This window comes from Rattus rattus, chromosome 3, assembly GCF_011064425.1.
Source record: "Rattus rattus isolate New Zealand chromosome 3, Rrattus_CSIRO_v1, whole genome shotgun sequence".
Classification (NCBI taxonomy): domain Eukaryota; kingdom Metazoa; phylum Chordata; class Mammalia; order Rodentia; family Muridae; genus Rattus; species Rattus rattus.
In genome coordinates this window covers 67,221,132-67,235,380 of record NC_046156.1, presented here as the reverse complement: position 1 = coordinate 67,235,380, position 14,249 = coordinate 67,221,132, and the positions used below count along the sequence as shown (strand labels likewise).

General features: G+C 37.2%; 1 protein-coding gene across 1 annotated transcript in view; it reads left to right on the top strand.

Annotated features, from left to right (window-relative positions):
- The window catches only part of Lrba (LPS responsive beige-like anchor protein), a 543,225-nt gene that overhangs the window by 99,982 nt on the left and 428,994 nt on the right, over positions 1-14,249 (top strand). Inside the window, exons 22-23 of the mRNA XM_032898147.1 lie at positions 265-457; positions 12,707-13,870. Coding sequence (XP_032754038.1) covers positions 265-457; positions 12,707-13,870 — 1,357 coding nt within the window. The remainder of the gene's footprint in view (positions 1-264; positions 458-12,706; positions 13,871-14,249) is intronic.

Here is a 14,249-nt window from a genome sequence, read left to right as displayed (position 1 = left end):
ATTGAGACAGGGTTTCCATGTGTAGCCCAAGCTATCCTGGAACTCCTGTAGACCAGGCTGGCCTCGAACTTAAGAGACCAACCTGCCTTTGTCTTGTAAGTGTTGAGATTAAAAGCATGTACTACCAAGCCTGGCTTGGCTTGTCCTCCCCCCCTCCTTCCCTTCTCTCCCCAACCCCCTTTCCTTTTACAGACCTTTAGTCTTTAGAATTCTCTGGTGATTTTATATTTTATAGTAATTCAGTATATTTTTAATTATTTTCAGGAGCTTGTTGCAGTGCTCTGTGTGGCAAGAATGGATGCTTTCTCTCTGCTATTTTAATCCTAAGAGTTCAGATGAGCAAAAGATAACAGAAATGGTATATGCCATATTCAGGATCCTGCTTTACCATGCAGTCAAGTATGAGTGGGGCGGCTGGCGAGTGTGGGTAGACACCTTATCCATCACACATTCAAAGGTAAGTCGGTTTATGTAACTAATTTTGGATTTTACTCATGTAAAATGTTAATATGCTTGAAATAAAGGAAAAAGGCAAATCATTTTCTGAAAATATAGTGAAGTAAAAACTAAAAGGTACTAATAAAAGTATTCCTTACTTATATAGATCTGAAACAATTATTTTTAAGTGTAAGTATTATGTGTGTTTAAGTAAAATTGAACATCATGTCATAATATATAGGAATTTATATTTTATGATGCCACACTCAGGTTTGTTTTGTTTTTCTGAGTTTTCATTGTTGTTGGGAGGTTTGAACACAAGGTGGCGCACCACGTTCAAGGATGGAGGTTTTTGTTTCATTTTGTTTTTTGTTTTTCTCTTGTAAATAATATAAAGTTGAATAAAAAGAGAAGTTCTGGTTTTTATTTGCACTTTACTCAGGCCAAAATCAGGTAAAAAATTGGTTTCAACGAACCTACTCACCTGTTTTCCTGTTTTTAACACAGTGTCTGGTGTAACCCAGGATGGCCATGAACTTAGTATTTGGTTAAGAGTGAAGTAGAACTTGTGATCTTCCTGTTTCCTCCTCCTAAGTTTGAGTGGTGGGCTTATGTCACCTCTTCCAGCCTGTTCTTTGCTTTTTTATCTTCAAAAAATTATAATGAAATATCAGAGACGCAGAAGGATATAAAGAGCAAGATGCCTAGCACTTAGCATTTATGAAATTAAATATCCCTTTTCAAATGTTTGTCTATATTCTTCAAATCTCCTACTCTCATTCCCACTAAAGCAATTTGATGTCACTATTTATATATCTTCTTTGTAGTCTTACTAAGGTATATACCATATATGTTTTTAGTTTGGTTAGTTCAAGGTATTGAGCGTAGTGCAGTGTGTATGCTAGGCATTCTCACTGCCTTTGAGTCACACTGTCAAACCTTTCCATGTCTTAATAATAAGTAGTATTCACCTCTATATTAAATTTAAGGTTAATGCTAGCATTTGAATGGCTTTGTGGAAGTCATTGTTTATATAGTGTTGTTTGGATTCATCATATCTACTCCAGTACTCTGTTCGTTTCTCATTTGTTTTGTCTTCCATGCCTCAACTTGACTCTTCCACCAGTTGATGAGCAAATTATGCATATTTGAGAGTTTGTGTAAATTCTTAGAGCTGTAATATGCAATACTTTGTAGGATAATGTGATTTCCCCCTCAAATTAGTACATACATTTATATTGTTACTGGCATTTATTTTTAAGTTCTTATCGTTTCACATCACCTCATCACGTCTGTTATTTAAAGTATTTGATAGGTTAAAGTTTTAATTTATATATCATCACAGTCTAAATTCTTGTTTTCTGAGTGTGTGGTTCTGTATGTCTTTAATCTTAGCACCTAGGATGGAGAAGGATCTCTTATAGAGGACCCAAGTTCACTTAGCAGAACCCATGTCAGGTGGCTTGACTGCTTCTAACTCTAGTGTGAGGGGTGTTCAGTATGTCTGGTGTCTAAGGGCATCTGTATTCACACACACATACCCAAGTACACAATATACATAATTAAAATAGTAAACAAACAAATCTTAAGAAAATCTATTGGGAAATAAAAATTGGCCCTGATTTAATAAAGTGTCTTTGTTATACACATTAGATTTTTGATACTGATCAGTTTAGTCCAAAGCATTGTTCGGCTAACATGACCCAAGGGCAAAATCCAGCCTGATGTATTGCTATAAATAAACATTTTGAAACATAATCACTCCTGTTCATATATTTATTATTCTATGGCTATTTTTGAACTACAAGGATACATTGAGTCTTTCCTACAGTATCACATGACTCTTAAAGCCCCAGCTGTCCAGAGTGTGATCCTGTATAGGAACAGTTTCCCATCCCTGTATATCTTATCCGTTTGTTCTGTAAATACTGACTACTTTTCCTCTATTGTAGTGGGCTGCTGGAATCTGGTTGATTTCCTGTTAGTAGGTTTTCACCTTTAGAGGAAGTAACGAGAATAATTGGTTTGTATTTGAGCCTCATATGCATTTGGACTCGATTTCAGGGCTACATGGTAACGTTGAAGGTTAGGAAAGTGCCAAGCAAGAAGCAGACATCTTCATGTTTTCTAAGTATATATGAGTTTGCCGAAGGAAGGATGGTTAGGGAATGCTACCTTCAGAGGGATGTTAAGTGTCACCTGAAGACTTTGGGAGTGGGTGAGATCTTTTCAAAGTGTCAGGGAAGTTCTCCTATCCAGCTACTTAACTGTGGGGTTGGATTTTCTCTGTAGATTTCTACCAAACAGCAGAATACCACAGGTCCCATGTAAGATTATGGATATATCAATCTAAAAACATGTTATTTCCCTCCTTTGGCTGTTCATTCATTCTTTTAATAAGAAGTTAGTTTTTTAAAAGTATTTTCTCACATGTCTACCTTGTCTTTCGCTGATGCCATGGAAATGTGTTTTCTAAGATCTGCTACTTGACAGAAACTGCACTCTGGCTGTAGGCTTTTAGATCTTTTCAGTAACCCCTGGTATCAAATCTTTGTTTACACAGTGCTTTCCATTTTGAGGACTTAACTGGTCACTCACTGTATGAGTTCACAGCATGTAACGTTTGTTAGCGTCTCCTGCCAGTCCTGGCCTGTGCGTCAGTTTCCTGCCATGATGCTTGGTGTGACCTGTGCCTCCATGATTGCCTGCTCAGCTTTCTGCTTTTCTCTAGTCTCTGCCTTCCATTTCTCCACGTTTATCGCCACCTTACATCTTTTCTGTTCTCTCCATTATCCCTGCACAGTCAGTACCTCTGCCTTCTGGTGGCAGCCTATTTCCCTTTACTGTTCCTCCTTTAGTAGAGCTGCACCTCTTCCGTCTCCACTCCGCTCTGAGCGCCTTGTTGTCGGGTTGTTTTTGTCTCCTCAGCATTTCCAGTCATGCTGTGCCCAGTCTGTTTGTGGTTCTCTACTCTTTTCCTTCCAATATTAAAATCTTCTCCTTTGTTTCCTTCTCTATACGTATTTATTTTTTGTTCCTTCTTGCTTCTTCTATTTCAATACTTTCCTAGAAATTATGGAAGTCGAAAGAAGATTTCAAAACAGATATTATCCTGGAGTATTGTTATCTAGTGGAATATAGCATACATGCAAAAAGGGCTGCATATAAGGTCCAGGCCATGAATACTACAGAAAGGAAATGCACAGTGAAAGAAACAGCCGCTTCTCCTAGAGGTCATGGAGGAGGCTGTGGAACCGGGGACATTGAGCACAGTCTAAGTAAATCTATGGAGAGAGAAATTGGGTGACTTTCTGGTGGAGGAAGCAGACAGAGTAAGCAAAGCCACAGAGACAGTGTTATTTAGGAAAAAGTGGTAAATAGCTTTGCATGGAGGTGACTTGCATGAAGGAGAATGCTATGTATATGTAGCAGTGATGTATGTCCCTGTGATGCCTCTTCTCTTGCTCTGTTAATATAATTCCTCTCTTGCATTTCATCAGCAGCTATTAACATTTCTTATCATCCGTAGAACTGTGCTTTGTGCTGAGTTTTTAGTAGTGAGTGACATATTAAGCATTTGTTGTAGCAAGAGGAAGAAGTTTGTCATCACTTTATAAAGCTCCTTGGCTTTTTCTCTGTATTTATAACCAATTCTGTCTTAGCAGGAAGCCACAAATAGTGTTGGTGGCTACTTATGAAAGCACCTGTGCCATGGCCACTCACAGTACAATGTAGGATCACTTCTGCAGAGGAATTTAGGATGCACTTCTTATTGTAGTTTTCTTTGTCCAACCTCAAAATCCTATTTTTAATGGGACAGGGTTCCTCTGTGTTATCCCTGGCTGTCCTGGAACTCACTCTGTAGACCAGGCTTGCCTCACAGAGATCCACCTGCCTCTGCCTCTGCCTCTTGAGTGCCAGGTTTAAAGGTGTATGTCACCACCACTTGGCTTCAGAATCTTATTCCTGTGGTGGAGGAATTCTAGAAGAGTTTATTAGATCTGGGGATCCAGTGCAGGGCCTTGTGCAAGTTCCCTGGTACTAAGCTATACCCCAGGATGTAAATCTGTACTTTCAAAGTAGCCTCTTGCTCTGTCTGGTGGTATTTGCCTATAATCACAGCTGTTTGCAATCATGGCAGAGGATAATCCTTTGTTCAAGACTAGTCTGGGCACTATAGAGGCCCAGTTCCAAAATATACAAACATACATACATATATATGCACACATACACATGTATATGCACATGTGTGCATATACACACACGTATGTATATACACATGCACATATATGCACACATACATACACATACATAAAGTAAGCTCTTATGCACAGAGAAGTATAAATATTCTTCTGCGTATGCTGGAAATATTTTTGTTACTTTCATAAAATTCATATCTGCCTACCTTTACATTAAGCTGATAATGTAGTGTAAGATGTTTTAGTCCTTAGAAAAAAGTATGTGGAGCTGTGCAAAGTCTACAGAAACTGAATGTGTACCTTAGTTTATGGTCTCTTAATAGAGTTTTAATTAATAAAAATCTTTATTGTTTTGTGAGTTTAAATACAGTGCAGAAAAAGGAGGAAATATAGTATTTGCAAGCAGTGGTTTTTTTTTTAAGACATGGATTATATAGAATAAATATAGAGTGGTCAGAGAGAAGAGGCAGACATTGTTTAGTTTATATTTTTCTTTACTTCAGGGCCTTTTGATTTGAAACAGATCTTAAAACTGCTTTGTAAAGAAAATAATTGCTTTAAGGAGAGGCCTTGTGTCTACTTTCCGATAAAAGCCAGTCTTCTACCTCCTTTTTAACGGAAATGCTGACTGAAGTGGTTGTGGAGTGTTTTTTGTTTTTGTATTTTTAAATTGGAGTAAAACTAGATTTGCTACATTTTTGCCATGATGCTATATTTAAAGTAGTAAATGAAATTGTGAGAGGCAAAGAAAGGCTTGTTTCATATTGACTCTTGTAATATCAACTTTCACTTTTAGTTTTCCATACATATATTTTCATTTTCTGTGTGAGACTTCATTGATTAAAAATTAAAAGGCATTTCTTCTCCATAAAATTTATATGAAACAACTTATTTAAATATTCCTACATTCATTCGTTTTGACTTTGAAATGTTAACAGTTATTTTTAAAAGGGAGAACTGGTGCTCCGAAGCTCTTCGAATGAATATCTAATAGAGTTTGGGTTAGGTGTGAGTTATTGAGTGAGGAGGTGAACGATTTGTAGCATGCTAAGGATTCTGTTGAGGTTTTTGTAGCCAAATTTTCTCTCTGTAAGAGTATCTCTTTAAAAGCATTTTAAATACCTTTTTTACATGTGCTATTATAATTATACTATATCATTAAAGCTTACCTTTGCTTTTTGCAGTGTTTTTTGGGTCTCATTATCTCAACTTTATATTGTAGTTCTGGAGGAAGAACCAATGTGTAAAGAACTAAGTTGCAGAATTGGATGGCTTTTGCTTTTGCATCAGGATATATGCAGCTGCTATAAAAAGCCAAAGAAACTCAATTGCAATTTTATTGTTCGGTTTGATAGATTTCCTGCCACCTTTGTAGCAGGGAAGCTGTTTGTCATTGTGTGCTGTTTCACCAACAGCGGAACTAGGTTTTATAAGCAGTAATAGGCTTCTAGCAACTGCACTGGGCTGCTAAGGGTTTCAGACATGTGCCCAGCAACCTGTGTAATTTCATTGTAGTCTGTGTTTTCATCTTTAACCGTTTTTCTCCTTTTTAGAAGAGAGTGAAGTCTAATATAATTAAATAATGTTTTCATTTGGTATACTGAAATACTTTCACTCTTTAATTATATCATTTAAATTAAATTATTCTATATTATTAATTGTGAGAATGACCCAAAACCTCTTTTTAAAATATAAAAACTGAACTTCAGTCTTTAGACTGTGTATTCTATGTTACTAAAAGACACAGAATAGTGAACAAGTAAAAATTAATTGTACTTGAATTAAAAATGCAATGTGAATTAGATTGTGCTTATCTGGATGAATTTGAGTAAAATACTTAAAGGTCTTAGATTATTAGAGTACTGTACCTCCTGTTAACAGTCTGAGAAGTGTTTAATTGTTCATTTTAGTCATGTTATAGACAAAACGGTAGAATAATCAGAGTAAAAGACATCCATTAGGAAATTTCAAGAGGCAGCGAGATGGCTTAGTGGGTAGAGGTGTGTATTGCATAACCTGATAACCTGAGTTTGATCAGTGGGCTCATAGGTAGGAGAGAAATGGCCTCCACACGTGCTGTGGAGCGTGAACTCACATGTGATCATACATAAATAGAATGTAATCTAAGACATAAATGCCAAATGTTAAAATTTTTATGAGTCACAGATTATTTGTATTTTATGCTTAGTTGGTGAAGTAGCCTTAACATTAAAACTTTAAATAAAAGTACCTTTTCTTATTTCTTTTAAAACTTAAAACTAACAAGAAAATTAGAATGTACTCCAAATATATGTACACAAAACCTCCAGCGTACACCAAGCCGCTCAGTGTCCAGAGTTCTCATACGACAAGATGAGTGTTTGGTAGGGCCTCGGGCTCACCGCAGTATCTGTGTGTAAGTGCCCAGCAGTGGTGCTCTGACTGTGTGCCCTTTATCTTTTCGTGGGATACATTTCTGCAGAACCTCCAGAAAGAGTTTCTGGAATGTTTTAGAATGTCTTATTAGTTACACTAAAGTGCTCACTAACATTTGTAGTAATTTATACTCCAGATTTGCGTGTAAGCACATGCGTAGATTTCTCAAGAAACTGAAATCAGTCCCCGGAGGCTGTGCCCTCTCCTGCTCTTTCCCTCAGCTGCTGGGCAGTCACTGCTTTTCTTATATTTGTTTTGTTAGGTTTTGTTGTTGTTGCTTAGAAGCCTGCTCTTTTCTGATGAGAGACAGGTCCGGATGGGAAGAGTTCAGGGAAGGGAAACTGTAATCAGGATATATTGTATGAGAAAAGAATCTTATTTTTATAAAAGGGAAAATAAAATTTATGATGATTAATTTTTATTACAGTAGTAAAGATGATTATGTTTTTTGGGCTTCTGCTTCCGCAGTGCTAGGATAAGCAGTTTAGTGAGTATTGAAGAAGCTCACACTTTCAGAGTTGCAGTCCTAGCTTCTATTGTTTTGTTTTGTGGCAGTTTTCCTGTAGAGCTTAGGCAGACTTTTTTTTTTCATTAAAAATAATTTTTTCTTATATTATGATCGTGGTTTCTCCTCCCTCATGTCCTCCCAGATTCTCCCCACTTCCCCACATGTCCAACTTCACACCTTCTGTCTCTCTTTAGAAAATAGACAAGCAAATAAAAAACAAACTAGACTAAATAAATCAAGCAAAACAAAAAACAACAAAGAAAACGGATGAGAAGCATGTACACACACACACACACACACACACACACACACACGCACACACGCACACACATACACACACCATAAAATCACAGAATCAGAAACCATGGTATATAAACAAAAGAGCTATAAAGTGAAATAATAGCCAAACAAAGCGTCATGAGACAAAAACAAATTCAAAAGTGGCCATCTACTTCTGGACATGGCCAGCATGGCTTGCACACTCATCAAATCTTCGCAAGTGGCCGTCAATTGGGGAAAGCTTCTGGGTTGGGGATGGGCTTATGTCCGCTTGCCTTCTCAGCAACCTGCCTGGCACAAGGCTCTGCAGGCTTTGTGCATGATGCCTATGTCTTTGTGAGCTTATGTGTGTATTGGCACTGCTGGGTTTAGATGGCCTTGTTTCCTTACCGTCCTTCTTCCCTCCTGGCTTTTATAATCTTACATTTTGTCTTTGCCTTGTCCCCTGCGTCCCAAGAAGAAGGGTTTGGTGAAGACAGCCCCTTTACAATAGAATGTTCCGTGTCTCTCACTCTCAGCACATTGTCCAGTTGTGGGTCTATATATTGGTTACCATCTACTGCAGGAGGAGGTTTCTCAGATGATGGCTGAATGAGGCCTGATTTATAGGTATCGCAGGTTTGGAATCAATATACTGCTACATTCCTTTAGCAGAACAATAGTGTTTGGTTTTCTGCAGCTTTGTGGCCTGTCTAAGCCTCACATTCTTGGCTACCTGAGCAGTGTCAGGCATAGATTCTGCCTTATGGAATGGGCCTTAAATCCAATCGGATAGTGGTTAGTTATCCCTACAGCTTTTGTGCCATTACTGCACCAGCATATTTCACCATCTCCAGTTGTGACAGGCAGGTAAGCACTGTAGATCACTGGATTTATAGCTGGGCTAGTGGTTACTCTGCTCCTCTTGTAGCATACAGAGTACTTGCCAGTACTATGAACATTAGTCATTAGGAGTGAAGGCTCTAGGTAGGCAACTTTCTAGCTTCTCTATACTCAACGAGTTATGTAGGTATTGTCTTTAGCAACAAGGCTTTATTATCAGTTTGTGAAGAATAACCAATAGCCTTGTCAGTAGCCTGAGTTGTTTTGGGGTTATCATGGGGATCCCTTTGGCCAACAACTTAATTAGCTATAACTCACTGCTGACACTGGAGAGTTTATTTTGTGACAAGACAAGCCTAGTTGGGACTTTGTCTACCTCCCCTCCCAAATTTGGTGATTTCACTTAGATTTCTTTTACATATGCATGTATTTTAAGAAGCTTCTACATAGTAGGTTTCCATACAACCCCCTCAAATGGTAAGGCAGACTGTGTGAGTGTTACAACTTGGATGGGAAAGGTATCCTGACAGTCAGGAGACAAGGAATACCACAAAGTCACACTGCACAACAAACTTTATACAAGAAATTCACTGAGAGGGGAGAAACCCAAGGGGGTAGCCGCCTCTACTCGGTTTAGAAGCAGCAGAAAACTGAGCAGAAGGCAGGAAAAAAAAAATATATATATATGTATGTATGTATGTATGTAGTTTCTTAGAGAGTAGAGCTTTCTAGGGTAGAGACTTCTAGGGTAGGGATTGGTGGGTTTTCAAGTCCAGAGCTTAAGCTTTTTACTTTGTATGACAGTGCTGGATCCATGTAGGGACGTCTGTTCTGGGGTTGGAACCTGGCAGTTGTAGGCCCTCAGGGGGAGGCTCCTGGCCCTCTTGTGCTTCAAGGTCTTACACTTTGAACTCTAGATTCACCTCTCCCTGTCTCAGTAAGCTCGAATTATGGATTTGTGCTGTCACAATCTGGCTACTGTATTATTTTGTCATGATTTGCCTTAACTTTGTGTGTGTGTGTGTGTGTGTGTGTGTGTGTGTATGTATGTGTTTGTATGTGTGTATAATGAAGATAATAGAGTGCTCTTAAGTGTTTGTTAGTGATGGCAAATGTTTTTCAGTAATACAATATTGCTCATAAACGATCAGTTTGTTAGCTTTTTGTTAAGAATTGAATACGGAATCACCTATGAAAATGAGCTTAATTTAGTTTATTGTAAAGGATATTATTGACTGGTGAACAACTACCACTTAGGAATTTTGGTACTTAATAGAAATTTGAGCACCAAGTTTATCTTTTGTTTTACGCAAATTCTAGAATATCCGCAAATATTAGCATATTTAGACAGATACTAATGATATTAGGGTTTCTCTTTAAACTACATACTCATGTCACATTGATAAGGAAATGTTGCTTAAAACATTTTATGAAAGGAGAACATTTATTTTGAATGTATTATGAGTTGTTACTAATAATGATGGTGAGCTTCAAAGTAAAGACAGCAGATTTGTGAGAAAAACATTTCCCTACCACCCATTTTATCTTATTGGCAATTAGACAATTGATAAAAGGTAGGCATGGCAAATACATGACAATTCATTTAAAATAAATTTAAACCTTTCATAAGGCTATGAATAATCAGTGAAACCATTAAATTTGCCGCTTTGATGTTATGTTAGACAAAGAGAGGAACACTGTGGAAAGATAAGATGAGCAGGCATGAGCTCTAAGTAGCAGTTGTCAGACATTTATATACCTCCCTGTATCTGCTCTTTGAGAAAATCAAGTTATTCTTTTCCTCCCACTACAGGGAGGCTGCCTCTGGGGGACATGTCTTGAGTTTCATGACTTGTCTCTTAAGACATGGGAGGGTAAGTTCAGAGGTCCTTCACATGCTGCTGTTTTTCAGTTCCTCAGCTCAAAGTACGTAAGATGCTTAAAGCACTATGTTTGATGGAGCACACTGAACTCTTATCACCTACAAGCAATTTTTGTTAAAAAAATAAAATCAAACACAGCTCTTACATACCCAAGGAAAAAGCCCCAAAACTAAAGGTAGTATTTCTAATTAGAAATTGATAGGAAAAGACAATATAATATATCTGTGTCCAAAAGACATGATCAAACATCTCACAGAAAATCTATAAAAATTACTTTAGATTTATAAAAAGATTCTAGACCAACTTATTATAAGGCTATAGTAATATTTTGAGCTAATTCACCAAGAATAATTAGGTGAAAGTTATAAAAAATATTGGTTATATTTGCTACATTTGAATTAAAAAGCAACAAACTAAGAATTTGTATCTATGTGTATGTGAAAAACTGCTTTGAAATGATACATGAAAAGTTAATAGTTGATTAATTGCTTGATTGTTGTAGGATTTTTGCATTTGAAGTTGAGAGTGGTAGAAAGACATTTTTATACTGTATTTTTATATTTGAGCCATGTGAATTTATCTATTCCAAGATCACTTTTGGTTCATTGTATAAATGAGTGAATGAATGAAGGAAGGAAGGAAGGAATGAACAGTGCTTATGATGTGTATCACTTGGTTTTCTTATTGGATAGTTTCCCTTTGCTATTCGGCTTGTAATGTTATCTTCATAATACATTCACTTTAGAAGTTTCCTGAGACAGCATATACCTTATGTTTGTTGTCTCAACAGAACACTCTACTGGTAGAGAAGTCAGTTTTGAATATAGATATGAATAAGTGCTTTGTATAAGGTTAGTCAGTGTTTATAATTAGATTTTACCGCTATATCTGCTGCCATGTGTGATTGTTGAATGCTGTTCTATCGTTTTCTAAGAGGTCTTGTCTATAGTAGTAACCTTTTGACTGATGTACATTGATTATGATATCTCATATACAGTTGCATTGAAATCGTGTCTTATCTGTTATGGAAAACATTGTTAACATACAAATTAGAAACTAAGAAGTCATATTCAGCAAGCATTATATGATATAACACAGTGAAAAGATACATTTATTTAAAGCAAAGCCAGTGCTAATTATGCATGCTAATTTTTTAAAAAGTCTAAATTTTTATGAGTTAAACATTATTGGTGAAATAGTAAGGTAATATCTTGATTAATTTCTCTTTTATCATCTATTTAGTAAATCTGAGTGTCAAATAAATTGCAAGTAATGACAAAAAGAATGTTGCTGTTACTAGCACATAAGTATCTGTAACAGGGAGTTATAGAAGTGCTTTCCAAACATTACAAACAGCTATAGATTAGCAATCAAATGATTGGGAAGATTAATGAGTAGTCTTTTAGCTGGGTAATTTAGAACAATATCTGGTCATTAATTGTAAATTATCAGTTTTAAGTCACAAATACCTTTAGAAAAACAGCATAAAAAGATAACAAGAGTGATAATTGTTTAATTACTACTCAGCTTTTAGACTATTGGAATAAATTAAGGGGAAATTAGTAAAGCAACAAACTTAGATTTTACAAGCATTTCAATTCCTGAAGGTGTGAGCTTTCTAACTTCTGGTGGTGTTTGTTTGTTTTTTTAAAAATAACTTGTCTCCAGTTTAACATGGCAATAAGATGAATAGATCTGTACATACTCGAGGGGTTTCCAAATTATTTGATCTGATGTTCTTTCTTATAAAGGCTCCAGCTTTTGTATTGCACAGAAAAAAAAAAAAGTGAACCAAAAGAAAGAGATACCATTTATAATGAGTTTAAACTTTGAAAGTAATGGTTGACCGTTGGGGGAAGGATTGAAAATAACTTGTATCTATTAGCTAAGTGTAAATAAGCTTTTGTAGTTTATAGTTACATTTGGAGCTTCTATAATATCAAGAATAACTAATTTATTTAAATTTAAAAACTTTTTTCTGAAGACAAACGATAGAGAACTGGGTTTTCATGGTATTAATCCTCAAATTATTGATAGAATTTTAATTTTATGTTCTATAAATGGTACTCATGTACGGAGAGGATATTGGGTTGGAATATAAATAAATAGATAAATTTATAATAAAAATGCACCTCTTAACTGATTATATGTATTTCTTATAGGTTACTTTTGAAATACACAAAGAAAACCTTGCCAATATATTTAGGGAAGAGCAGGGGAAAGGTGATGAAGAAATAGGGCCGTGTTCTGCAAGTCTGGTTCCAGAAGACACTGGTGTTACCAGGGATGTTGATGTTTCAGAGGGGCCTCAACACTCAGATCGGAAGGAGTCTCTCATCTCTCCTCATTTCACTACAAATAGTGATGAGAACTCAAGTATTGGGAAGGCAAGTTCAATAGATTCTGCATCCAACATTGAACTGCAGGCACCTGATATATCTGGTTATGAAAAAAAAGTGGAGCAAGGAAATCAAGAGTTACTGGATCAAGCCGCCATGGAGGAAGCAACTACCAATGAGGCAAAGCACGCATGTGACTTAGAAGCATCTTCGGATGCAGTAGAACCAGTGACTCTTACCTCCACTTCTTCGGAACCAGGCAAAGATACAGTGACCATCAGTGGAGTGCGTGCTTCTGTAAGTTCTCCCTCAGAACAAGATGCTGCGGAGATGCCTGAATTACTGGAAAACTCTGGAGTAGAGGAAGAAGACGGTGATGATGATTATGTGGAACTGAAGGTAGAAGGCATAGAAGGCAGCCCTGCCGAGGAAGCTTGCCTGCCCGCAGAGCGCCAAGCTGAGGAAGCTCGCCTGCCCGCAGAGCGCCAAGCTGAGGAAGCTCGCCTGCCCGCAGAGCGCCAAGCTGAGGAAGCTCATCTGCCCGCAGAGCGCCAAGGCGAGAGCGTGTCCGTAGCGGCCTCTGAAGGCAGAGAAGAGCTGGAAGTGTGTGGTAATGGCTGTGAACTTCAAGAGGAAGCACCTATTACTAAAAGTCATAATGATCCTGAAACTGGAGATTCTAAAGAGTCTGGGTTTCCAACTGTGGCCACAGCCGGGTCTTTAGCTACCTCAACAGAAGTTCCTGTTCCCCAAACAACTCTACAGCCGAACAGTGATGAGATGCTGGGTGGAGGGGTGAAAACTGACATTGCTGGAGAAACTGAGTCAGTCAGTGACTGTGCTGATGATGTCTCTGAGGCTCCTGCCACTTTTGAGCAGAAGATTGCAAAGCTGGATGTTTCTAGTGTTGCTTCAGATACTGAGAGGTTTGAATTGAAGGCCAGTACGAGCACAGAAGCACCACAGCCTCAACGACATGGGCTTGAGGTAAATACAGATATTGTCTTAAGAAAAATGCATGCATGTTTTACCTGCATTTTTGCCCATGTGTATCATGTCTGTATTGTCTTTTTGGCATGAACTTGCATTGAGTTAAAAGCCACAATTGTAGATATTTGGTTAGTTCAATAGTCATATAGTTACATAAGTGTACATGTAAATACTATATTTCAAATGATTTTATAATATTTAACAGTATGAATTTATGACCATTCATTCATTCATTTTTGTGATGCTGAGGATTGAACACAGGGTTTTGTGCATGCTGTGTAAATACTCTACCAATGATTATACTCTCAGCCCCACTGTGAGTTATTAAATGGCAGCTTTTATTATTTTGACATATATCACCAAATATTACCACTTT